The 27,186-nt window shown below is 33.7% G+C and overlaps 2 protein-coding genes, 1 long non-coding RNA gene and 2 other non-coding genes across 5 annotated transcripts; 2 read left to right on the top strand and 3 right to left on the bottom strand.

The window, feature by feature from the left end:
* The first annotated feature begins 2,168 nt into the window (after window positions 1-2,168).
* Window positions 2,169-4,427, top strand: LOC145593051 (uncharacterized). The gene is made up of 2 exons (XR_014102532.1): window positions 2,169-2,468; window positions 3,875-4,427. It is a non-coding gene; the product is annotated as an uncharacterized LOC145593051 (long non-coding RNA).
* Window positions 4,428-4,878: 451 nt separating this feature from the next.
* On the bottom strand, window positions 4,879-4,952 carry TRNAI-AAU (transfer RNA isoleucine (anticodon AAU)). Its single transcript has one exon. It is a non-coding gene; the product is annotated as a tRNA-Ile (tRNA).
* An 84-nt stretch (window positions 4,953-5,036) lies between these two features.
* Window positions 5,037-5,110, bottom strand: TRNAI-AAU (transfer RNA isoleucine (anticodon AAU)). Its single transcript has one exon. It is a non-coding gene; the product is annotated as a tRNA-Ile (tRNA).
* Window positions 5,111-6,027: 917 nt separating this feature from the next.
* On the top strand, window positions 6,028-12,228 carry LOC145593050 (putative uncharacterized protein YDL057W). The gene is made up of 7 exons (XM_081649558.1): window positions 6,028-6,143; window positions 8,181-8,299; window positions 8,837-8,919; window positions 9,613-9,734; window positions 10,377-10,541; window positions 10,887-10,980; window positions 11,795-12,228. Exons 1-7 carry the CDS (start codon window positions 6,062-6,064, stop codon window positions 12,021-12,023), a joined length of 894 nt encoding a protein of 297 aa, XP_081505684.1. The 5' UTR covers window positions 6,028-6,061; the 3' UTR covers window positions 12,024-12,228.
* A 798-nt stretch (window positions 12,229-13,026) lies between these two features.
* On the bottom strand, window positions 13,027-17,164 carry LOC145591452 (UDP-sulfoquinovose synthase, chloroplastic). Its single transcript, XM_081647907.1, has 3 exons — window positions 16,982-17,164; window positions 14,546-15,616; window positions 13,027-13,803 (listed from the first exon to the last, which is right to left on the bottom strand). The coding sequence occupies exons 2-3, from the start codon at window positions 15,590-15,592 to the stop codon at window positions 13,402-13,404; spliced, it is 1,449 nt and encodes a 482-aa protein (XP_081504033.1). The 5' UTR covers window positions 15,593-15,616; window positions 16,982-17,164; the 3' UTR covers window positions 13,027-13,401.
* Between the last annotated feature and the right edge of the window lie 10,022 nt (window positions 17,165-27,186).

Here is a 27,186-nt window from a genome sequence, read left to right as displayed (position 1 = left end):
AAGTCGGCTCTTTATGCATTTACATTTCTCAATGTTAGTCTTTGGAATTAGACCCTGCTTATGTTCACCTTTAAAGCTTTTTTGCACCAGCTCAGGGTTTGAAGTCCTTGATTATCAAAGGAAAATCACAAAAATTGTCTTTATAATTGATTCACCAATTCAACACATTGACATTTGCGGTTTAAATTTGTCAAGTATTCAAGTAGTTTGATCATAGCAGATTCTTTTTTTTTTTTTTTTTTTTAATTTTTTTTGACGGGGATCATGGCAGATCTTGACATTTGGAACTTTTGCCATGTACGACTTGTTCAAGAGGTTTCTAGTGTTGAGTCTCTTAACCTGTTAAACGGTCTTGCTGGTTCAATGCGCTCAATGACTATGATGACGATGATGGGTTAGTCGTTCATAATCTAGTCCATCTTACATGGATATGTCTATGAATGAAGAGGACTGGGGTGGCAGAGGTCCAATACCTTTGCGTTTGTTAAGTCAGCTTAAGAAGATAAAACTATTGAATGTTAAGGGTAATGCCAATGATGTGATGTTGCTAGAGTACATTATAAGTAAGGCAATTGGTTTGGAGCGGCTTTATGTTTCCTCCCTTTGTGATGGTTTTGATGATGAATTGATGATAGCGAGGTAGATCAGTTATGGAGCCAATATAAGCCGTCTAAAATATTGTTATCGACTTATTGGTTCCAAGGAGTTTCAAAATCGAGTTTGCTGGTGGTTACATCCACTTATCTGATGATACATCCCAAAATGGATGCATTGTAAAAATAACTGATAACTGGCTGTTCTTCAAGTCCTGATAACTGGCTGTTCTTCAAGTCTCTCTCTAATTAGTCTCTTCTGCGTAGCAATTGTTTTATGCTTGCTACGAAGTATATCTTACTGCATGTGAGTATGTTCTTCACTTAACTCCGCAACACTCATGCTTTGTAACTTCCAATATCTCGTACCCTTGTACATTGTACATGTCCATATGATGAATTAATTCATGAAAGTGAGCCTTATTTTTCTAAAGCACAATTTTTGGTGCAATTTCATCTGTATACCTATGATGAAGTGGCTTTTTTACTTGCAAATTATACTATCTCAAATTTAGTAGCAAGATACAATCAAATTAATAGAAATCAGAGATACTGCAATTATGAGTTTATGACAGCAAGTCAGTGGCACAGGAGAGATCAATCAGATTTTTTTAAACACAAGTACACACACCTCAGGATTACACCACAGTACACACACCTCAGGATTACTCATCTAGCAGCATGAAATTCGTATTTCGTGTGACTACCAGCAGTAACATATAAAGTATAAGCTAAGAAAATGTAGTCTGCAGGATCACTAGGACTTTAGGAGTGAACTAATTATAATTTTACATAAAGATCAAATAAAGAATATTCGTCACACTGATATCAATTGTTGTTGAAGAGCCACATATTTAACTGCAACATTACTCGACTCTTTGTAAAGAGATAAAATACATGTGTTACTATTCTTGGAGTAAGCCTATATACGTAGTACTTCAAGATCAATAAGATGAATGTAGGTCGAATGTCCTCCCACAACCTTTTTGCTTGAGGGTCAAGTTGCTGCATAAGTAACTGCATGATAAATTGATAATTTTAATGAAATAGATTTTCTTGCATTCCAAGCTTAATTACTCATATTTTTTTTATTTTTCTTGAACTTTTCTTGTATGCTACTAACCAAGCAAAATAATTTGCAACTGTGATTTTCCTTGAAAATATGATTTCCATAAACACTATTTTTTATTTTTTATTTTATTTATTTTTTTTTTGAAAATGTTTTACATCAAACCAAACGGGGCTTTAATGAATAAGATATTATCCCCAAATATTGTCACCTTAAATCACATAAAATCACCCCTCCACAAAAGTATGCCATAAGTGATTAGTGGATAAGGTGATCAAATGCGTGTTTATTTACAAGTGTTTGGGGACCAAATTGATTTGAGCTAATAAACAAGAGTGTTAAACACAATTTTCATTCTGAAACCTAAAACAACAAGCAAAAGTTATGAAAACACTTAAAGTGATACAGAATATGAAAATTAACTCGAATTTAGAAACGTCAAAAAATGACCCGATCCAACTAAACCTAACCTAATCAGAAGTGACTGTTGAAAAATTCGACATATATTGACACAATGAAATAGCGCGACGAACTAGACCCAACCCGACTATACTTTTGACTCGACCTAATCCACTCACCCGAATTGACACAATGTCCGACCCGAACAAAAATCGACGATGTTAACCCATTGAGGTGTATAGACAAACAGGCACACATCACAAATGAACCAGAGGCAATTGTTCCACACAAAACGATTCAGAAGTGACCTTCCTCATATTCACTTGTCACCATACGCTCAGAACAACGCCGGCAAATTGATTTTCCGGCAATCTCTCTCTTCTCTTCTGACTGACGAAATCCTTCTGGTAATCTATCCCTATCTCTGCCTCCCCCTCATTTTAGTATTGAATCATGTTTTTGTGCTTAATTTTGAATGTAATAGATTAACATTATTGAGAAAATTTGAGCATCAATTAGCATTTTTTTCTTAAATTTCGAAAACATTCTGTATTTGATTGTTATATTGTAGAGCAGCAAAACCCTAAAATAGATGCATATTAGAGATGTCAATGATGCAGTTGAGTTGTTGTAATTGTGAAATATGGAGGTTTGAGAGTGATTCGTGAACAAGTTGTGGATTATAGATCATGAAATTAGTTCAATTTGATTGAATTTGTTTATGAAGGGTAGAAATGTGGATAATTGGGCCTTGTTTATTTGTAAGATTATGTAGTAGACACTAGGAATTAGGAAATGGAAAGTTGAAGAAAATTGCAATCTTGCAAAGTGGAAAGCTGAACAATGAGGTTGGATTCTTGTAACTTTTAGATCAATGTAAAAGAAAGAAATCGATTCACGGTTGTAATATTATCCAGTCCAGCTAGAATGTTGAATACTAATGTATATTTGAATTAGGTTAATGGAATTAGGATAGAGTTGTTTTCTATCTTTAAGGGAATAGATTAATTTCAACAGGATTCATTGCCTCTTACATAAGATTGGCTTCTGATGACATTATAAATGGGGTTTTTTTTAGGTGTGTATAATCTGTTTGATTTTGATTGTTGGTTAAACATAGCTCTTTGAATTCCATAATGTTTGTCCTGATTTTGGCAGATTTTGAATTCCAGAATGAGTATATTTATATGTTGCATAGCTTTCCACCTGAAAATTCCACCTATTTTTTATGTATAGACTATGCCACTAGTTTAGCTGTGAAGATACCGTCTTGTAGCACCTGTCACGCTCATTTGTGGAACACAGTGGAACTTGTTGGGCAAAGACAAGTGCTACAAATTATTTTTCCTTCTGTAACCAGTTTTATGTTGGTCTGTTAAAATGTTCTGTTAGTAGTTTCAGTTCTTGTATATGCTTAAAGTGTCAAATCAAGCATCTATAGAAGAGGAGATTCTCTATTCTGTAATGTGTCAACGTACTACTTGGGAAAAATCTTATGAAGTAATTCATTTACTGGTTAATTCTCATTAATTTTGGAGTGTATAAAGAATTACGCAGAACTACTTGATTGTTTAGAGTTAATGTTTCTTTGCAAGCCATAGATGTACTTTAATATATGGTCAGGTCACATTTTTGATTGCTCATTAATTTCCGAGTGAGAATTGCACATAACAAATACTCCATATAAAAATAATGAGGATATATAAAAATATACGTATAGCTGAACTGAAGCAGCTGGTTTTTCTAGTCTGTCTCAAATCCTGTCCAATGTATTGTTCAGTATGTTCACTACAGACTAATTCTTCATTGTCAGTTTTGGCTATGCTATGTTAGGTGTTAAATCTCTTTCAGACATCAGAATACTTGCAATCCCAACTCCAAGACGATGCATGACACACCGAATCCGGCCATATCGTGTAACCCCTCAAAAGCAATTTCAGAACCTTAGGAAGCTTGTGGTTTGTGCTAAAGAGCAGAAGAATGGAGATGAAAATGAGATAAGCAAAAAGCCAAAACCCAACAATGAAAATGGTACTGAGGCCAGTGACGATCAGCAGACACCATTATTCAAACTGAGATGGACTGATTTGCTGCTTGATCCAGATCCAGACAATGTATTGGCTGTGGGCTTGACAGGTCTGCTTACATGGGCGAGTGTCCAGGTGGTGTGGCAGCTGTTAGCTGTCTCATTGGCTATCGTAATTGCTGCGCTTAAGTACTCTTTTGTAGCTGCTCTTCTTATTTTCATTCTCGTCGCCCTTCTTTAACTGCACCAATTGTCAAGATTCCTTAGCTTGTGAAATGTACATTTGTTTGATGGCTTGTAAACGTTGTTGAATTGTAAATGTGATTCATATTATATGGTAGTATTGGAGGAAATTTTATCAAAAGGTCTTTTTGAGGCACTATAAAGAGGTTGTACAAGGAAACCATACATTGTAGTTTTGATCTCCATTCACATATTAATTAGGGGATTTTTTTTTCCCCTAAAAATCCAGAACATGTACATTCTTGCAGGATTATAAGACTACATTCTGCGCTTTCATTTTTTATTTGAGCTGATCTTATAAAGTGCTCTGTCATGAGCTGATCTTATAAAGTGCTCTGTCATGAGCTGATCTTCTAACTTAGGCAGGGCATTCAAGATTGATATATTTTTCAAGAGCTGAAGGACTCGTTCGAATCAACTCTACATAGAGTAATAATAACACAACTAAAAGGATGTTTGTGTCAAGTCGTGTAGTAAGATTGCGTGACAACTAATTTGAGACAGAAGGTGTGCTTGCCGCATAACTAGAATGCGAGAGCAAAAAATATTGGCCCATGCAGGGGTCGAACCTGCGACCTTGGCGTTATTAGCACCACGCTCTAACCAACTGAGCTAATGGGCCACAATGTTAATGTTATCTATGATAAAAAGATATAAATTTTAATTCATAAAAGTGAAAGTGAATAAGAAAGTGAAAAATATAAATTGGCCCATGCAGGGGTCGAACCTGCGACCTTGGCGTTATTAGCACCACGCTCTAACCAACTGAGCTAATGGGCCTTGGATGTTATCAGTATTTCACTATTTATGATATTTTCAATAATAAATTGTTTATGTTATAAATTATTTCAACTTTTCAAGTGAGGTTGATCTTGAAGAAGAGAGCAGTTGATCGAATTTGAATGCAATCACATATACAATGATAAATTAGAGCCACCAAAAATTAGTTGTGAAAGCACAACAAAGGTAGAAGCAATTGCAGATTCAAATAAATTAGATGATATTAAGTCTTGGAAATCAAATTTCAAAGACAAACTAATGTATTATATGTTGATGGTGATACATCGTTAGCCTTTTTCAAAGAGTTCCTTAACCCGCCTTATATTTAAATGTGTTCTTGATTTCTTGCAACAAGTAACACCAAATCGCACTTGACATTGCCTAGGATCATAAAACATTACCATCCAAACAAGCAAAGTAGAACTCCTAGTTCTCCATATAATGTTTGTAAGTGCAAGTCTTAGAAACACATATTCGAAAACCCGATTTTTTTCCAGAACTTGTGCTCGAGAAGGTCCCCCAGTTCCTCGGAAGCACCTCGATCTTACATGAGACTCGGGCTATTTCCCACTCTTCGCTCATCCATTCTGCCCGCTCGTCCAGACGTGGCGCCCTTTCTCATTATCATCTACCGTCCTTTCTTTTTTCTTTTAGGATATCCGATATCCGATCCGAAATCTTAAAATCGGATTTCGGATCAAATCATCGATTTTTTTTGGATCGGATATATTTTAACACTCCTAATTAGAGAGCTGATGATATAATTAATAATTAATAACAAGCTCAAAAGAACATAATCTTACTGGTTTTTAGGTTTCAATTAGTAAATTTACTCATTTTAACCCCGAAAAATTACAAATTTGCCCTAAGATATTAGAGATTAACTTGTATATTCTCATCTTTTGCTCAACCTCATTTCTTCACCTTTTCTCCTCCAAAAATCTCGCTAGTATGGCTGATCATCAACCCAAAGACTTTAATTCTTCCGTTGGGCAAGATAATGCTGGAATTAATCAGCCTAATCATTCTCAACGTAAGTAACTTCTATTGTTTTAATCACCTTAATTCTTACGTTAATCTTAAAAATTGCAAGCAAATGATGCTCCTGCAAATGGGTTTCGGGTATATATTGAGAAATTTGTGAGCTTTTTGTGTTTTCAAATTTATGGGGTTTGATTTAATAATCATTTGTATAATTTGAATTCAGTTTTAGAAAATTTAGTACTTGTATTAGTTTGGGATCATAAAAACACAAGCAATACTTGCTAATTTGATTGAAGATATGATCATAAATTCAATGCTAATTGAAAATTTTGTGAAATTGACAATAACATTTTCCATTTACCTGGGTTTGGCTATAATTGATGATATGTGATGAATTTGTGACTGATTTAAAATTTCAAATTGTTAGTTTGATTCCTCTTTGTTGGGCTTACATTGTACTACGTTTAAGAGTTTCATTTACTATGTTTAAGGATTAAGGGTATTGTTCTACAAATACCAGATGATATCTGAGACGAACTCGGAACTCGTTGATAGGCGCTAGTCTAATGCCTGAATTTGATGTTGAGTAGTATATGTGTTAGAAACGAGGCATAGAGTTTTCTTGATCATTTTAAGTGAGTGAATAGATAGTGATTTTACTGATCTTAGATTTTATTATAGGTTGGCAAGTGGTGACTGTTAGTAATTTAGCTCTTATATAAATCTAGTGTTACTTTCCATTCTAATATGATCATGGGTGGTCGTATCGTATTACATTGTAAATTGTTGATTCATTAACTTTGAGACAACAAAAAAGTTAGCTGAAAACGAAATTAGTTCTATAGGCGGCTAGGAGTTTCTTGTAAATTGAGGATAATAAGGATGTGGTGTGCGAAAGGCTGGAAGCAACTTGATCATGTTAATCATTTGAAAGTTATGAGTTAGGAAAATGTCCTATGACAGCACTTAGGGCCTGTTTACATTTACTGATTGGAGCTGAACTGAACTGAACTGATTGGAGCTGAGGTGAAATGAATATTTTATGAGAGAGGGAAATTAGGAGTTGAATTGAACTAAACTGAACGGAATTGATTGGAGCTTAACTGAACTGAAATGAATATTTTATGAGAGAGGGAAATTAGGAGTTGAATTGAACTAAACTGAACTGAATTGATTGGAGTTGAACTGAACTGAACTGAAATTAAGTAAATGTGAACAAGCCCTTGGTGATAGTATTGCTTAAGTTTGTTAGTATTGCTTAAGTTTGATAGTATTGCTTAAGTTTATTGTTGCTTAATTTCTATGATTTATAGCTTGTCGTATTGATCATTAGGTTCTTTGTATTTGAACTCGGAGACTGCTAGGCCTTCTTTGTTTTATTGCAACTCAGGGAATATGTGAGAAATCCAGCTTTCGATGATGAAATTCCATGGAGCTTTAGCTTCCTTTGATATTTAATATGGAGCCATACTGGAACAGGAAGTAAATGGTATATGGGGGTAGGGGTTGGTCACCATTATGAGTTCCCGCGGAAGGAAAGACCCAATCCATAATTGAGTTTTTATCTCATCATTCTAGACAAAGTTTGGTTTTATACCAGGTGATGAGAAAATATTTTTGAGTAATAGTAATGGGAAAATGCTGGTTATTGGCTAGATAAATTAAAAGCAATATTAGAAGCTAGACCGTGAAGGAGGTCAATGCTGAAATTTAGTTTCAAAAGAAACAAAGTATTGGAGAAAGAAGGTTGTGAAGGAGTTAAGGAAACATAATGTGGATGTCAAATTCTTGGAGTAGACCTAGTAAGGATTATACATGGAAAAATGACTTTCATTAACAAACAAAGACTAAATCTACTTCATGGTGGTTAGGAATAGATTGCTCTAGTTTCTATAGTGCTCAAATAAGTTTTGGGGCAAGCTTCTAAAATTTGTTCTATTTTTCATTAATATACAGAGCTTTTTTTTTTCTCCTTCTGTTTATTTTATTGTGCTTTGAGTCCTGATCTTTAGTATCAGTCATATGCTCGAATGCTATTGTCTCTTCTTTCTTGCCATTGAAAATTCTCTACTATATTTCTATGCAGGGACTGTACAAACTAAGGTTGTCATACCAAATCATCATGGTGAAAAGCTAGTGGGGATATTACATGATACAGGTTCCAAGGAGCTTGTAATTGTGTGCCATGGAATAAAGTCCATGAAGGTAAGTATTTGCTACCATAAGAAAGTGCCTATATTTCAAGTTGAACACCATTGCTATAGAATGCAGAGCCTATTTCCTAAACATTGCTTTTAAAGCCTTTTGCCATATTGCATTGTATTTTCCCCATCGCTTTAAGTGATTGCCTACTGAATGTTGTACAGTGAGACTTGTTCTTTTGTGGCATGAAGTCAATCATTGATCATAGACAAGAAACATTGTTATACCTTGATGTTACTTACTCAATTTTACATGGTCATTGCATCATTCATGCTTGCGTCTGTATTTTTCCTGCCACAATTGTCATATGTTATGGGTTCAAAAATGCATCCTGGATAGTCTTTATAGAGTATCATGTACAGGCTGTAGATGCAGAAAAGCACAGACTTCATGTCTAAGTTGTGGTAACAGTGTTGTGTTGGGTGGTAGACTGATATGTTCTTGACGGACTAGTAATATTGAATTGCTTTGTTGTTGTGTTTAACTGAAGAAAACCCTAATTTGTTGGATATACAATAAACATTCTTTAAATGATTTCAGGAACGCATTCCCATGATAAGCCTTGCTACTGCTATAGAAAATATTGGAATGAGTGCCTTCCGCTTTGACTTTGCTGGAAATGGGTGAGCCATGTGAACTCATTGTACAATTTGTCTATTCTGACAATAGAAAAAAAGAGAGATGTATCCAAAGAATGAAATACTCCCCCTTCCCTCAACAAAATAAGCAGAAATATATTAGCTATAATTATTACACATGCTTTGGGCCTTTAGCAGTAAGAGTAGAAATTTCATGTATAGCAATTGCAACTAATAGTGATTTATTTTGTCTGGAAATCTTTTGTGAAGATTCATTGATTCCTGTGAATAAGGTTGTTTTATCTCAATTGCTTCACGCAAAGATGATAGAAATCTACTCTTATGTAACATTTGCTTGAAATGGCTAAAAGCTCACTCTGCCTTGCACCCTTCTTAATGCAAAAATTTGTTTATATCCTATGCGCTCTACTCTATCAGTTTCCTCTGGCGTAGAAGTTTTTAGACCCATACAAGCTACATTGTTGAAAGGAAAAATGCTTACAACTGTGGCCTGTATTGTATTTGTATACGGTAATGTGGCTTTCTGAATACTGCATTACTCTCTTTTTTAAGCAGGACTTAGATACACAAATGGGGCCTTGAAATTTAAGTGCAATATGCCAATAGCCCAATATGGCAATAAGTGAATCACTAACTTACTTAGTTGGTACATCTCTAGGTTGAATTTGGCAAAACTTTTATGTAGATGACTCATTGATTACTGTGCTCTCTTTGTAGCGAAAGTGAAGGTTCATTTCGATATGGCAACTATCGCAGAGAAGCTGAAGACTTGCGTGCTGTGGTCCAACATTTCCATGGAACTGGCCATGTTATAACCACGATCATTGGTCATAGTAAAGGTTTATATGCTACATGCCTACATCTAATTTCTAGACTTGAGTGCTAAGAAAAATTGATATTGGGTATGGAAGGATTTTGCTTTATTATCGCTAATTTGACGAAGCATATTTAAAGTCTCCTTTTATTTGAGCTATGGAGTTTTATAGAACACACAATACAGGGTTCGGGAGTACTTTATGGATGTCACATTAATTTAGTATGACTGACTTGCATTGTGTACAGCTCAACAATATGCTTATAGGATTGGAAGTTGCGGATATAGTAAATGTCGATCTCAGCTCTGCTAAATGGTACCTCCTTATCTTCCATGTGTTGGTCGTAAATAGTCAACCTTGCATTTCAGGGCCTGTGTGTTGGGGTGAGGTACTGGGTGGGGGGGGGGGGGGGGGGGGGATCCCTTACGATCCAATGCCTCATCAACCTGTTATTAGAACATGTAATTATATTGAGGGAAGGCTTGGAACATATGAAAAGAGCATTTGTAACTTATGAATATACTGTCATGACTCTTGAGCTTTCTTTGTTTTACTCTTATTTACTGGGGCTAGGTTTGGCTTTTTAATTTCTATTTTTCGCTGCTCTATTTTGCTACTTTCAAACTGTATCATAATTCAACTCGGGATTAAAAAAGGTTCATGCAGGTGGAAATGTGGTGCTGCTGTATGCTGCTAAGTACCATGGTGTTCATAGAGTTGTAAATATCTCTGGCCGCTTTGATCTTGAAAAAGGCATTGAGGGTCGCCTGGGCAAGAATTTTCTGGAAAGGATTGAGAGCACTGGATTTATCGATGTTTATGGTAAAAGTGGTAAGTTAAGGTTAAACAGTGTTCAAAATAAAGCGATTTTTGTTACTAAAATCTCTTCTATTTCTTTGTAATTGTTGTCCTGTAATTGCTCATGAAACATCTTTTTTTTTTGTTTTTGTTTTTTTTTTTACAAAACTTGGTATTAGTGTATTACATGCTTCCCACTCCCTACTATGCAAGTTGGAGCTAGATACCCTATCTTTTAGCTTTTAATACTTGTATGTATCATGTTTTACTTTCTAATCATCGGAAAGTTTAGTGTTTACAAAAACTGAGTGCATACTTCTTGACTTTCCCAACCGTGGGTAACACTGAAGTTCACTGAGTAGTGTTGTCTTGTTGCAGGAAAGTTCCAGTATTGTGTAACTAAGGACAGCTTAATGGATCGTCTATCTACGGATGTTCGAGCAGCTTGCCACTTAATTCCTGAGAACTGCAGGTCAGTTATGGCTCCGTTTATATCAGCAATCAAATCCTAATTTAGATTAAAGGGTCATTAAAGGTTGTCTTTCTTTACATCAGTGTATGCCTTTTGATTTCCTATTGTCTCCTTTACTTTAACGTGAAATGGACTCTAAGATCCTAGACTAGAGGTGGATTTAGTATGCAACTGAGTTCTGAAAGTTTAGTGCAGTTGTCGGTGACAATGGTTTTAAATCGATATATTTAAGCAATTAGCACAAATTATGGAGAGAGCAAGTACTGATTGACTTGCCGGAGCTTAAGCGTTCAGACTTTTCTTTTATTCTTTGATGTTGTACAGATGGTGCATATGTATAATCTGCCTACTTACCATTTACCCAAATATCATCATCTTTAAAACGTCTGAAACTGCTGTCAATTTATAGTGGATCCGTGCAGTTTAATTATCTAAGACAACTTGTTACTCTTGTGTTGTGCAATGATTAAACTGCTTGTTTACATTCCTGGATTTGTTGTCACTGGAATGATGGCTATGGTTATCGCGTTTACTTTTGCTTCAGGTATTAGAATTTAGGTGTCTTGGTCACTGTGGAATTGTGGATACATTCCTGGATTTGCTGTCACTGAAATGATGGCTTTGGTTATCATGTTTACTTTTGCTTCAGGTATTATTAGAATTTAGGTGTCTTGGTCACTGTGGATACTTCAGTCACATGTGGTTTTCATTACTGCTTCGGGTGGTATAAAGTTTAAGGTTCTACTATATCCTCTATCAAAGACTGGTTGGTGTTTGATAGATCTGCTAATGCAATAATAGCTCTTCCTTGCAGGGTTTTGACTGTTCATGGTTCCATGGACCAAATTGTACCTGTTAAAGACGCCTTGAAATTTGATAAAAACATTACCAATCATGAGCTTCGAATTATAGAAGGAGCTGATCATGAGTACACCTTGCATCAAAAAGAATTGGTACAAGTTGTTCTAGATTTTATCAGAGATCAAAACCAATGCAATGACGGGATGAAGCATTCACCATCTCATGTACGAGGTCGGCTATAATGGTTTTTTTACAGCAGAGGATGCCTATTGCAACAAACACCAGGAGGGAAAAGGGGTCGGGACATTGGAGATTCTTTGACCACAATGTTTGTTTAGTACACCAGGATCTAGAATCAGGGAACAATAGTCTATGGACTATGGCTCATGACCTGTATTACTCTGTATGTATTTTTCCTTCAGGATAATTCATTGAAACTTTTGCACATTGTATGACCTTTTTTTTCCAAACTTTTCAGGAATTATTGAATTTATAAAACTAGGAACTCTATTTTTTAGAAACTACTGTTTACAAGAAAGAAGCCTCATTGGAAATCTGGAATTGATTAGAAAAGATCCTTATTGCCCCATTTGAGGTGCTGATTGTTTTACAACTTTTGGCTCAAGAGCTGAATGAATGCCAATTTCAGAACGGGCATTGTTTATCAGACTCAAAATATGGGTATGAGCCGTATGACTGATCAGAAAACAGTGTAACGGACTTGAAACTGCCAGGAGCCTTAAGTCTGCCCACTGCTGCAGAACAGTCAAGCAGCATCTAACATACATCAGGAGAATTGTGCTGTTATGTACACAGCATTATTCCAATTGTGCAGTTGATTTGTTCATGACATCATGGGCGAGAGTACTATGGTGGGGAAATTGATAAAGCTTGTTTTTTACTTAAATTTTTTTTTTGATCAAGCTTGTTCAAGTGTTCCATGAAGTTCATTATTTCATTAATAACCGAACTTTAACAAGCCAGATTTTTAGCTCTGACCAACAATTCCTAGATTTGTTTGTTACATCCATAAAATGCGTAGTAGAATGGAAATATATGTTCAGAATGTTAGAAAGGATAAAATGCAGTACTAGCACATTAAGTATATAGGTTTCGGTCGATCAAACCACATAAAGATAGTATACATCAAAAGATAGTCATTAGTATGAAGTAAATAACATTATTCAGATTGCGTAATTTATTTGTTCACGTACAGAAAAAAAGTGAACACTGCTCAACTCTAAATTGCAGATAATAGAAAATTGGTTCATATTTGTACTTGAATAACTCTTGATTAAGATTGTTCCACAAGTTGTTCATGAAAACATTTTTCTTTTGCAACGCTATTGAGCAACCATTTATTCATACATAAGAGGGAGCAGGGACAGTAATGTCCACAGCAGTGACCAACAGCAAGCAGAAGCACAGTTCTATTAAAGAGATACATTGTAGAACTGCATATAAACCCTGAACTGCTAGCATAAGCTCCACATCTACAGCTTCCTAATTTTCTCTATGTAAGAATAACTTAGTTGACTAAAACAACACCAGAAAAAACTATTGTCACAACAAATTGATCAGCAAACTCTTGAAAGGTACTCTTACGGTCTTACTCTTAAATTAAGCTCGAAGAGTTTGTGGTTTGACCCCGATCTTTTTCCAGGAGACACTTGGCATAATCTGTTTCGTGTCAACACGATCTTTGTATTGAATTGCAAAATTCAGCACAGAGTCTAGGAGTGAGTCTGACAGAAGGTGTGGTTTGAGACCTAATTCAACGAGTTTAGTATGCTTAGCATTGTAGTAATGCTCCTCTGCCTCGACTCTTGGGTTAGGCACTGAGGTGGTTTCAACACTAAGCCCAAGTTTTTCTCCTGCTTTTGTTACGAGTGCAGCAAGTTCTCTTACTGAAAACTGCTCGGTGAATTGATTGAAGACTCTAAATTCACCAAGTTTTGCAGGGTTTGCAATGGCCAACTCTACACATTGCACGGTATCTCTTATATCAAGATATCCCCTGGTCTGAAACATTTAAATGAAAAGAACGTTAGAATGACATCTATGCTAGAATTTCAAAAAGGCTACAAAAAGGAACATGTACAGGTATCATTCTCCTGCTTAAACAATCATCTCCAATATTCCATAAACTTTGCTTTAATGATGGGGGAAGTCAATTCATACTCCGTAAATTCTAGTGTCAAACTTAAAATACTTGATGCCTGAAAATTTTCTGTTTGGCAAGTTATATACTAAGAAAAAAGACAGTAATACATCGTTTAGCACCTATGGACTTCGCTAACAAGACACATTGATTGCTTCCTTAATCAACGAAAGCAAACACAGGAAAAATCCGTATTTATGCAATTTACAGATGACAGAAAGAAGCTTATAACCAACCAAGATCAATCTTTTGGATCTGTTCAAGGTTTTGGCCACTCATCAAGACCGAGAAAGTGCCAGTCAGGGACTCAAAACCTCTATATATGGAATCCACCAAATGTGAAATCAAAGATATCTTTCAAGTATCCAACAGGCTGCATAGTGGTTTAGATATTGGCAATTAGAACCTAAATGCTAATATGGACTACAGTACCATTATTTCAATATTTAAGGGGCTGTGAGCTTAATTTTTATCCTTACATAACCAATTACCTAACGAGATAATGTTTTCAGATAAGTTAGTCAATTCAAATTTAAAAGCTGTTTCATACAGTAGCCTAGAAAAAGGTAAACACTTATTAGAGAGCAGTTCACAGAATATTACCTGACCCCCTTTGCCATAAACTGTAAGAGGATGACCGACAGCAGCCTGAACACAAAATCGATTTAATGCAGTCCCGAAAACAGCATCATAGTCAAATCTGTTACATAATTCTTCATGCATTGCAGTTTCATCTGTCATCAAACCATACACCACACCTTGATTCAAATCAGTTGCTCGAATACCCCAAGCCTTGCATGTAAAAGCTATATTATGTGAATCATGGACCTTGCTCAAATGATAGAAGGAGCTAGCCTGCTTGGGGTAAGGTAAAGTATCTGTTCTACCGTTGTGAGTGATTGTTATAAAACCTTCTTCAATATCAATATTTGGAGTTCCATATTCACCCATAGTTCCCAGCTTTACCAGATGACATTCTTCCCTGAACTCCTTTATGGCAAACAGAACATTAAGAGTCCCAATAACATTGTTATGCTGAGTGTATACAGCTCTTGAACGGTCAATCATAGAATATGGGGCAGATCGTTGCTCTCCAAAGTGGACAACAGCATCAGGCTCAAATGACTTAAAGGTTTCTGCTAAGAACTCAAAGTCACAGATATCACCAACATGAAGTTCAATTGTTTTACCAGTTAAGGACTGCCAGCGGCGTATGCGGTCTTGAATGGAGGCGATAGGGGTCAAGGAATCAAGACCAAGTTGGTGGTCAAATAGCCGACGAACAAGGTTGTCAACAATGGCAACCTCATAGTTTTTATTGGATAGGTGAAGGGCTGTTGCCCAACCACAATATCCATCTCCACCAATAACCATAACTCGCTTGCGACCAGATGAATTTCCGTTGTTCTCGAAGGAGCTCGTGCCAGATTGAGCTTTAGTTTCCTGGTTTAAAGGTACAGTGGTAGCACGAACAACATATAGTTTTTGTGTTTTATCTCCTTGATGAACAAGCCTTTTAAATGCTGACTTTGAAGTTTGTGGAGTAAATGACATGGGAGAATTTGTCAACCCTATGTTCCAACATCTGGAGGAAAGTTTCTCACTTGGAGATACTTTCATGGAGCAAGAAGTTGAAAGTAGATGAGCCATGCTGACAAATGGATCTCCACCAATCTGCAAAAAACATACAATCAAAGGGGGGAAAATTACACGGAGTACTTCATAAGCTAAAAATACATTTCATATTTCGAACAAAATTTCAAAACCAGGAACACTTGTCTAAGTACATAAATGTAAATTTTGTATAAATTAAGACTTAAGAGATTTATAAAGGATAACATGAAAAATAAATTCCTTCCGGAATTAATAACATGAATTTCAACAATAGTCAAAACTCAGCAATAACATAAGGCAAATTACATTTTGGGGCATCCAAAAATTAATACACAGTTATGAATGAAATAATTACAGAGTACAAACTAATGCAATACTCTAACATTATGTTTGGATAAAAATAGTGAAGGAGAGGAAGGGGAAGGAAAAAGAGGGAAGGGAAAGGGAGGTGAGGGGAGGGAGATGGTGACCTTCCATTTTCCTTCCAAATCTCTCCAACAGCGGAGGGATTTGGTTTATTAAAAGGGGAAGGAAAATGGATCCTTCCAATTCCGTTTCCTTCCTTCCTTCCTTGCATTTAATATCCAAACAAAGAATGATGCATCTCCCCTTTTCTCTTCTCTTCCTTTCCCTCCATTTCTCTCCATCCAAACATAGTGTAACACTAGCAAGTCATCTAGCATGCAGTCATGCACCCTTTAACTCTGTTTATACAGAAACTACTATGGCTCAATTCTCTTTTATTTGGGAGTAATGAATAACAAAATACACCCATAACTCATAGCTTCATGGCTCAATCCTACTACGTCTACCAATAGTCATCTACTACAAGGACCCATATAACCCTATTCAAAATCACAATTCAAGCAGCAAAAATGGAGATTTTGCAAAATTTGAGCAAACTACTAACAAAATAACAAATTTGATCACTGAAAGTTTCCTAACTTGTTCATGCATACATATTTCGAAGCGAAAAAAAGGCAATTTACCCTCCAATTTATCGAAACCCCAACTGACAATCTGCAATTCAGATGATCACAAAAAGAACCCCTTGCAATTCAAAGGACATCCATTATAACCCATAATAGACAAACTGCGATTCAATCAATGAAAAAGAACCCTTTTTGCAATTCAAACCAGGAATTCCACAGTTTCAACCACAAATTTCAACCATTCAGCAGCACAAACTGCAGGAAAAAACGAGCATTTGGAACCTTTTTCACACAGACAAATTCGCAAACACATAGCAGGCATAAACAAATGACAACAAACAACTCATGAGACACAGATCTTTCAACAACCCATTACATTTTTAACTATTCTGAATTCAAGTAACAACATATTATAGCTTAGAATTGTCAAATCAATTGGATTAAAAAGCTTCAATTATGGTATAATTAACAAGGTTAGAGAAAGAAATAATACCTGGTATAGAATTAGAAATCAGAGCAAAATTTCTGAAGTTGAGTGAGAGAGTAAGGGGACTTTGGTTGGAGTCTGGGTAATTGAGTAGGAAAATCACATGAATTTCGTAGCTTTTGAGCTTAATTATCTGAAAAAATCGAGTATCTAAGAATATTGCAGGATATTCCTCATATCTTATTTCTTTTCTGATAAATACAGTAATTCCTACGGAGTACATCATCCATTTCTGTAAACTCGTAGGTAGTACTCTTTCTGTCCCACAATACATATGACGTTGGACGATTTATGAAATTAGTGCTAAAAAATAAATAAATTACTAAAATAGTGTTCATTTGAAAATAATTCTCAAAGTAGTATCCATATAGGTTTGGAAATTACAAAACTAGGAGTTAAAATATACGGAATTTTTATCATATACCACTTAGTTTTAACTTAATTCACCATATACCACCAAAAACTTTCTAATTTACCATGTGCCACTAAGTTCCTGTGCAATACCACAAAATACATTTTTTGATAAATGTCGTTAGTCTTCCGTTCGGGGTATTTTACTAATTCACCATATATATTATGTTTATAAAGTTATTTCACCAGATACCATTAAATTAAAAGATATTTCACCATATACCTAGAATTTGCATCTACTATTTTTTGCTGCTTCATTACTCTTCTCTTGAGCTCCTTCAACATGCTCTCATCTCCATGACATTGTGTGTCTATGCTTCCCCTACTTTGAAATTCATAACTTGAAAGGACATTTTGCTCGGCATTACCTTTGCACCATCGAAACTTCTCTCATATATCACACTTATAGTACAACTTTTATGGATATATTGCCGAATCAGAGCTCCTTATTGCAAATTTCTTCCCACATATACTAGTTTTGTTTGGCATTCTTATGTATGCATATTCGTAAGATGATGATGATGATGATGATTTCGAGTGTGTTGACGTCTTTGCAAATGCTTTTATAAGGGTGAAGTGCTGCTTCAATCCCTCAAGTATTTTGTTTATATATATAAACTATCCGTTATAATAGTCAAAGACTAATTTTTTTTTTTTAAAAAAATAATCGTTGTAATTTCTGGGTATATAGTGAAATATCTGTTAATTTAATGGTATATGGCGAAATAACTTTATAAACATAGGTATATGGTGAATTAGTAAAATACCCCAAACAGCAAGCTAACGGTAGTTACCAAAAAAGGTATTTTGTGGTATTGCACAGGAACTCCATGGTATATGGTGAATTAGAAAGTTTTTGGTGGTATATGGTGAATTAAGTTAAAACTCAGTGGTATATCGTGAAAAAAACCGTAAAATATAATGGCTAAAAACATCATTGAAGAGATAATTTTTTTTCTAATAAATATGTATACAATATCTTGATCTTTGTAGCCTTAAGCCTCAATCATTGAAGCTTAAGGCTACAAAGATCAAGATATTGTATGCGTTAAAGATTAAGAATTTGATAGTATACATATTTATTAGAAAAAAAATTATCTCTTCAATGATGTTTTTAACCATTATATTTTAACTTCTAGCTTTGTAATTTCCAAACCTATATGAATACTACTTTGAAAATTATTTTCAAATGACAACAAGATGAGTGGAATTTGGTTAATAATGTATCAAAACCACTTTAAATCTCTCCCCATCCTCAAAACCACTCCCCTCCTTTTTCCAACCCCTGAAACCAACTTGAAATCTCCATAAATATATCCGTATGATTAATTTTGTAGATGAGAAAAGGAAATTTGGGGTGGTTTTAGGGGTGGGAAAAAGGATTATGGGTGGTTTCGAAGGTAGGAGAATGTCTTTAGGGTGATGTCGGATCATAATTAACTCTAATGACTAACGAAGTTAAAAATCATTAGTCATCAAGGGTATATGGTATATTTTTGTGCACACTCGGGGGTGTATGATGACTTTAAAAAAGTTGAGGGGTATTTAGTGAATAAACAAAAAACTTAGGGGTATATGGTGAAAAATTCGTAATAAAAATATATTTTATTTATCACAAAATACTCCCTCCGTTTCACTTTGTTAGTCTCATATACTATTTTGGGTGTTTCAAAATGATATATCCATATAGAATATTTCCTAATATTATTATAGGGTGAATAATTTTCATAATCCGTGAATAGTTAATCTAATTGGGTGTTTAGGAGTCATATGATTCCAATTGGTTAATATATGTGCTAGTGGATTGCTGACATAGCAAATCTTCCAATCAATATTTATTATAAGCGATTTAATTTTGCTAATTCCCATAAATAAAACAAATAAAACAAGAAAAGACAAAATTTAAAATTAATTACAAAGTTACAATCAAATTCCAAATTATTAGGATTCCTCCTTTTCTTATTTTGAGTGATTGATTCCAAAGGGGACTAACAAAGTGAAACGGAGGGTATTGTTAGATAGGTTTAATACTCCCTCCATGTTTTAATAAATGTTACATTTTGACTGGCACATATTTTTAGGCAATTTAATTGACTTAAATAAAATAGGAGGTAAATGGGATAGTTGGAGTATTAAAAAATTGTAAAAGAAAAATAGTGGGGTTAATAATTTATTGAAAAGTAATGAATGTGTGAGGAGAGAAAAAAAAAATTAGTAGTGGATTTGAATGGGGAATATGAGAGAAGAGAGATATAATATTAAAATGTAGCTTTTTGCCAAAAAAAAAAAGTGTGACACTTATTAAAACACGATTGCATTTGGTAAGTGTAACACTTATTAAAACACAGAGGGGGTATAAAGTTTCATAATATAATTTAAAAAATAATTTTTATTAATATTTAATTATATAAAAATAAAGTCAAACTCGTGCAATAATATGTGTGCAATGTTTGACTGTGTCATGTATTATGGGACAGAGGAAGGTTTTTTTTTTTTTTCTTTTTTTTTAGGAACTGTAAATTTCTAATTTGTAATACTAGTAGTCTTGTACCAATAAAGTGTTGGCTCACTAGTTCTTACCTTAGATCCTAGAGGTTTAGGGTTCGAATCTTACCAAGTGATGGTACTTGGAGAGTTGGAGGTAGGGATTCCCTTACCCTCCCCTCTACGGCTTTACTCTCAATTCTCAAGTGTCTGCCCAGCAAATATTGGACCAAAAAATTCATGAGGCCGGGTTAAGAGTCTGATCAGGGTCTTTCTTACCAATTTTTTTATTTTTTATTTTTTTATTTTATTTTTGTTTTTTTTAAAAAAAGTTTAAAATTAGACCTGGCCACACCCAATCCGATCCGGTCACTCAAATTGACATCTCTAATTGGAATTAGTAATTGGTTTGTTTAAAGTTAGGGACCTTATTGCTTACATTTCCCAAACTTTGAACTCCAACTTTAGAAACATCTTCCTCCTCTCTATATATCTCTTGTTAAACTTACGATTTTATATTTTTTGTGAATGTTAATTCGCTCTTAATCCTTGTTAATTGTTCTTGCATGCATGTTTAATCTATCTCTATTTTACTACTTCACTCAACTTTTAAATTTCATGATAACTTGAGATTTTGTTGTTAAGATGTGCTACACCATGTTGTTTGAGTAGTCTTTTAGCTAGGGCTTGGGTGAAAACATAACCAAGTGGTTGATCAATTCGGATATTTCTATCATTCCATGTTCGATCTACATAGGTTGTTGTTGTTTACTCTTGAGTAGATTGATTGCAGTGCATTTTGGTGACCAACTTTATGCTCATGTACTCTCGTCATTCCAATAATTTTGCATCGAAAGGTGGGGTTTGGTAGTGAGTATATATTCTCTATGTGCAATTCGAATATATTCGCTTCATGATTGTGGTTGACTTGTTTCAATGAATAGGATGCTTTATTTAGTATGATAATTAGGTGAGAAATACAATTATTTGTACTTCATGTTATATTGGATAGAAAGATAAATTTCAGCTAGAAATCCACTTCTTTTTGTTGAGGCTTTGTTTCCAATCGTGTTAGTTTTTTGGTTTGAGAAATGCTTAGTGTTGTGGCTTTGAAAGAAGGCGACATGCATTGAGTTCCCATTTTATTGCCCAAGTGTACGTGCTCATGTTCTTTTCAATTTGTTGATTCGAATTCATTGGTTTGGTTCGTTGTTATTGAGTCTCGTTTCTCCCCTACAATCTCATCTCCCTTAGTTTAATTTAATCACAAAATACTTCACTAATAAAAAAAAAGGTAAAAAATCAATTTTGTGACTGAGTTAGCTTATAGTCGTTTGGCATGTTTGGTGTTCATCCTTTTCAATTAGTCATTCTTGGTGGATACAATCTTCTACTTTCCCTAAACTTGTTTTACGTTAGTTTAAGTTATAAATACTATTTGGTTTAGGTGTTTCAAAAAAATACTGTGTTGGTTTAGGTGTTTCATTTGATGACCTGAAGTATCCCTTTGTCACTTACCCTTTAATCATTAGAAATGTCTCAGTTTGTGTGCCAAAAAATACTAAATAATAGCGCACGTTGCAACCTAATAATAGTTGGTGGTGTTCTAGTGACTAGTTAAAGTTTGGGGGTGTTGGCTTGGGTGCACCCAACCTATATAGTTTAGGATGTTGAAACCAATTTGCCAAAATTAAATAGTGAAATCTCAATTCCATCTCTACTAATGATATCAATTAAATAACAATTACCTTTTTCCAATGCCACTTCAATTTCATTTCAGGACATGGTAACATTTAGACTATGAGATCATCTGATTTGATTTGAAATTTTTTTGATCTGATTTGATCTAGTATGATTTTCAAAGTTGACTAAATGTTAGCCTTAGTTATAAACTAATATTAATTAAAATTTCATAGATGAACAAATCAAATTATGAAACATGGCATAATTAACCCAAACAATCGGTTAACCCCAAAAGGAATAGGTCATAACTCATTTTTTGGAATATCCTCTATAAAGTCTACTTATTTTTAGTTTATCAAAAGATTGTTTATTTTAAGCTAATCGTGCAATTAATGATTTGCTTATTCTTGATAATTTTTTCAATTTTACTATTTTAATACAATATCTATATTGATTTATGACAAAATTCTTAGGATATCTTACATAGAAGGCAAGAAATAACCAATTTCTAATGTCTTTAAGTGCATGATGATTTATGTCCTAAAAAGTTTGATACGAATCTACAATAACCAAAAAGAATTTGTGTATATTATTTTATGATCATGATGATTTATATCCTAAAGTGTTTGATACGAATCATCAAAGAGATTCGTATGATTTATTAGACAATAATGTATCAATAATTAAATAATTAAAACTTAATTATAATTGTTGGAGGGCCGGGTCAATATTAGTTTTACATTCAAAATATTCACTATAAAAATAAAAGAGAGGTGGATGAAATTGGAACCGTGATTTTTTATCACATTAATTCTTGATGACGTTGATGTCATGTTAAAGGATTAATCCTTGATTGCGTTATCACATACATTATATTATAAATACTACATCGAAATGACAAATTTATATATGTGTCACTCGGTCACTCTAGCAAAATCACTAACAATTTCCCCTTCTTTATTCCAATACTAAAATCTCTTTTGATCATTCTCCAATATCATTCTTGATAGATCATATTCTTTATTGAAAATGGGATCCCATGTATTCTTGTTCTTTGCCGTTTTCAATTTACAAAATTCATTATTTTCACTTGTGAGTACACCGATTCATAAAGGCCATTTTCGAAAGAAAACAAAGTTTAAGGCTTATTCTATTAAGCCTTACAACATCAAATCAGTGAATTACCTGAATGTAAGTATAATTTTTATATTTTCTTTGAAAGTAAACTTGGATGATCCAAACTTATATTAAACTAACCATTTAGAATTTACTTTGAAAAAACAATAATACTACGTTTATTGATCAAATATTCAAATTCTCTTAAGAATCTTAACTGCTTTTTCTGAAATATTTATTTTAGCCCCACAATTTATTTACATTGGTTTATTCTGATTTATTTGAAAAGTTAAATTTATGCAAGAAGATGGTTAATTTTTGGCATAATTTTGTTTAAATAATCTTTATTTTTTAATTTAGACTTTTTTAGAATAAAGTTTTCTATTGTTTGATTTTAACAATACTAATGATTTCTTATTAATTCATTTAAATAAACAGGTAAATCAAAATGTCTTCATCTCTGGACTATACGCGATCGAGGTTGGCTTACAGAAGCCGCCGCCACCAGTGGCGGAGCCATTAAAGAAAAAGAGGCGATCTTGAGGTTAAAGGGTTTACCTTTGATCTTTAAGATTAGGGGTTCAATTCCTTTAACTTGGCAAGAATGTTAGGAGATTTTGATAAAATATATTGTGATAATTGTTTAGTAAACATAGAATTATGAGTTTATGACTTATGGTAGTATGTATTTGATCCTAGCTAGGTTGTCTTGATTCATTGTAAACATACTACATCCGCTTCTCATTATGTGCAACAAATGAATATTTTCTATGTCACAAATAATATTATTTTATTGCACATAATAAGAGGCACAAGTAATATATATTTTGGGCTTCTGTCACTACATTAATTAGTCAGCTCAGTAACTAGTATTTGTATTTGTATTCAATTTTTTATTTATTTTTAAACAAAGCAAGAAGAGCCTTATGTTGATAATTTATCCATCAATACATATGGAGAGACCTCACAAGGACTATGGTGATCCCAAAATTGTTCAACACCAAAAGGCACAATACGAGCTAAATTATGAGCCACCGAATTACCATCTCGCTTAACATGACACCAAGAAACCGAATTTAAGTAAAGTGCTAGAGTACAAAATATCATGAAATTTTTAACTTTTAAATTTCATGATAACTTGAAATTTTGTTGTTAAGATGTGCTACACCATGTTGTTTGAGTAGTCTTTTAGCTAGGGATTAGGTGAAATCATAACCAAGTGGTTGATCATTTTGGATATTTCTATCATTCCACGTTTGATCTATATGGGTTGATGTTGTTTACTCTTGAGTAGATTGATTGCAGTGCATTGTGGTGACCAACTTTATGCTCATGTGTCAGTCATTCCAATAATCTTGCATCGAAAGGTGGGGTTTGGGAGTGAGTATGTATTCTCTATGTGCAATTTGACTATATTCACTTCATGATTGTGGTTGACTTGTTTCAATGAATAGGATGCTTTATTTAGTATGATAATTAGGTGAGAAATACAATTATTTGTACTTCATGTTAATTCTATATATTGGATCGAAAGATAAATTTCAGCTAAAAATCCACTTCTTTTCGTTGAGGCTTTGTTTCCTATCGTGTTAGTTGTTTGGTTTAAGAAATGCTTAGTGTTGTGGCTTTGAAAGCAGACGACATGCATTGAGTTCCCATTTTATTGCCCAAGTGTACGTGCTCATGTTCTTTCCAATTTGTTGATTCGAATTCATTGGTTTGGTTGTTATTGAATCCTGTCTTTCCCCTACAATATCATCTCCCTTAGTTTAATTTAATTGTAAAGTATTTCATTAATAAAAAAACCAATCTTGTGACCGACTTATCTTATAGTCGTTCGGCATGGTCGGTATTCATATTATTAAATTAGTCATTCTTGGTGGATATATATGATCCTCTACTTGCACTAGATTTGTTTTACGTTAGTTTAGGTTATAAATATTATTTGGTTTAGGTGTTTCATTTGATGACCTAAAGTATCCCTTTGTCAATTACTCTTTAATCACTAGAAATGTTTCAGTTTGAGTGCCAAAAAATACTTATTAATAGCACACGTTGCAACCTAATTAATAGTTGATCGTGTTCTAGTGACTAGTTAAAGTTTAAGGGTGGTGTTGGCCTGGGTGAACCCAACCTATATAGTTTAGGATGTTGAGACCAATTTACCAAAATTAAATAGTGAAATCTCAATTCCATCTCTACTAATGATATCAATTAAATAACTAATTACCTTTTTCCAATGCCACTTCAATTTCATTTCATGACATGGTAACATTTAGACTATTAGATCATCTGATTTGATTTGAATTTTTCTGATCTTATTTGATCTAGTCTGATTTTCAAAGTTGACTAAATGTTAGCCTTAGTTATAAACTAATATGTAAGTTACAAATAACATTATCAAATGAAATTACATTAAATTCATATTAAAATCCAATTTTCAAATATATATGAAGTTCTTATAACATTTTTTTACTTATATGAAATTAAATTATTTAATGTAATAAAAGTTAAACACAAATAAAAGAGACTCACTTGATTAATAATGTATTATTCTATTCACTTGATTTTTCATTTACATAAACTTATCAGACCTAAATTAAGGGTCTGTTTTGTTTATCTTATTTTCATTTATTACAAGTTTAATAAGTTCAGAAGATAAGTTCAATTTACAAGAAAATAAGGTTCATTTAAGTTCAAATTACAACTAAAATAAGTTTTAATAAGATTAAGTTTAGATAGGTTCATGCCATGTTTCGTTTACCTTATTTTCACTTATCTCAAGTTTAACAAGTTCAGTTAAGGGTGCGTTCTATTCACCTTATTTTCACTTATCTGAACTTAACTTGAATTTATCTGAACTTAATTATCTAAACTTATTAAAATTTATTTTAGTTGTAATTTGAACTTGGATAACCCTTATCATAACTTATCTTTCTTGAATCGAACTTATCTGAACTTATTTTGCTGATCTGAACTTATCTTAACTTAACTGAACTTCTCTGAACTTATTAGACCTGAAATAAGTGAAAATAAGATGAACAAAATAAACCCTAAGTTAAGATAAGTTCAATTTAGAAAAAATAAGTTTAGTCTAGGAAAAAAAGTTCTGATAGGGGTCATCAAGTTCAAATCAAACAAAATAAACTTGAATAAGTTTAGTACAGTTAAGTTCAGATAAGTGAAAATCGGGTAAATAGAACATACCCATTCTCAGATGATATTAGATAAGTTCAAAAAGTAAAAATCAATGAATTGAACACATCTTAAGGCTATTTTCTACTAGTACCAAATTTCAATAAATATTTAAATTTTATTTATTATTTTTGTAAGACTAAATATTAATTTTAATAATTCTATACTCTATATATTCAAGTTACCTTTGCTGGATTTAGTACAAGTTTAATTTGATGCAAATTGAAATGATTGTAGCTTTGCTTCCTATGACTTTTTAAACCTCTAATTATGTTTCACTCTTTTCCTCAAAAAAAGAAATTTCATTGTTTCTAGATTAATTTTTTATTCAAATCTATTTTTTTTAAATATAATAATAATAATTTTCAAAATTCTCCCTTTAATTAAAAAATCAAACTCCTGCCACTCTGCCACCACTACCATAATTAGTTACTCCGAATCAAAAACATATCCTTTCATTTTTATTTTTTTTGAAAGAAAACATATCCTTTCATTTTCCTTTTTTGATTAAAAGATAATTATATTACATCCACTCTTTCCCTTTCCCCAATCCAATTACCTACCCTTCCTTTAAAACCGCCGCAATAATCTCCTTCATTCCCTTCAATTACCGAAACATTCTCCCTCATTCTTCTCTATTAATTAAAATCATGACCCCAAAATCAATCCAATCTACTACTCCCTCCCCTCCTACTCTCACTTCCGAAGTTACTGTCGCTTTCCAAAACCCCTCTAAATCAAGCGTCGAAAACAGCCCTAACCCTATTCCCCTACCTTCCAACGCTTGCGCCGCGTGCAGATTCCAACGCCGAAAATGCGCCGAAGACTGCCCTTTAGCGCAATACTTTCCTGCTCACAAACACCAACAATTTATCAAAGCTTATAAGCTTTTCGGCGTAAATAATATCGTCAAAACTCTGAATTCCGTCGCTCCTTGGTTACGTGACGACGCTATGACCGCCCTTAAGTATACTGCTGATGCTCGTGCTAAAGACCCTGTTGGTGGTTGCGCTCGTATTGTCATGTCTTTGTACGAACGTATCGCCTTTTACAATGAACAACTTGAGGAGGTTCTTGCTCAGATTGCTGCTGTTAGAGCAATCAATGATGATTTAAATTTGAAGCCTTTCATTGATGATCAAGTTCAAGTTCGTGAGGAGTTACCACTTCAAATTAGGTTTGTTTTATTTATAGCATTGTGCAAATGAGAAAAGTGTTAAAAATGAGTATATTTTTATGTACATAATTTTCTAATTGAATCTACATAATGTTTAAATTAAGTCTGCAATTTTTTTTGATCTTAAATTATTTACATGATTGGA

This window comes from Chenopodium album, chromosome 18 (genome assembly GCF_948465745.1).
Source record: "Chenopodium album chromosome 18, dcCheAlbu1.1, whole genome shotgun sequence".
In the NCBI taxonomy this organism is placed as follows: Eukaryota; Viridiplantae; Streptophyta; class Magnoliopsida; order Caryophyllales; family Amaranthaceae; genus Chenopodium; species Chenopodium album.
This window is presented reverse-complemented; position numbering and strand designations above follow the sequence as displayed.

Coding starts and splice junctions, on each gene's coding strand:
- LOC145593050 (XM_081649558.1), top strand. CDS start 6,062: ATGGCTGATCATCAACCCAAAGACTTTAATTCTTCCGTTGGGCAAGAT. Junction 6,144..8,180: donor TCAGCCTAATCATTCTCAAC/GTAAGTAACTTC, acceptor ATTTCTATGCAG/GGACTGTACAAACTAAGGTT. Junction 8,920..9,612: donor TTTGACTTTGCTGGAAATGG/GTGAGCCATGTG, acceptor CTCTCTTTGTAG/CGAAAGTGAAGGTTCATTTC.
- LOC145591452 (XM_081647907.1), bottom strand. CDS start 15,592: ATGGCTCATCTACTTTCAACTTCTTGCTCCATGAAAGTATCTCCAAGT. Junction 13,804..14,545: donor TTTATGGCAAAGGGGGTCAG/GTAATATTCTGT, acceptor TAAATGTTTCAG/ACCAGGGGATATCTTGATAT.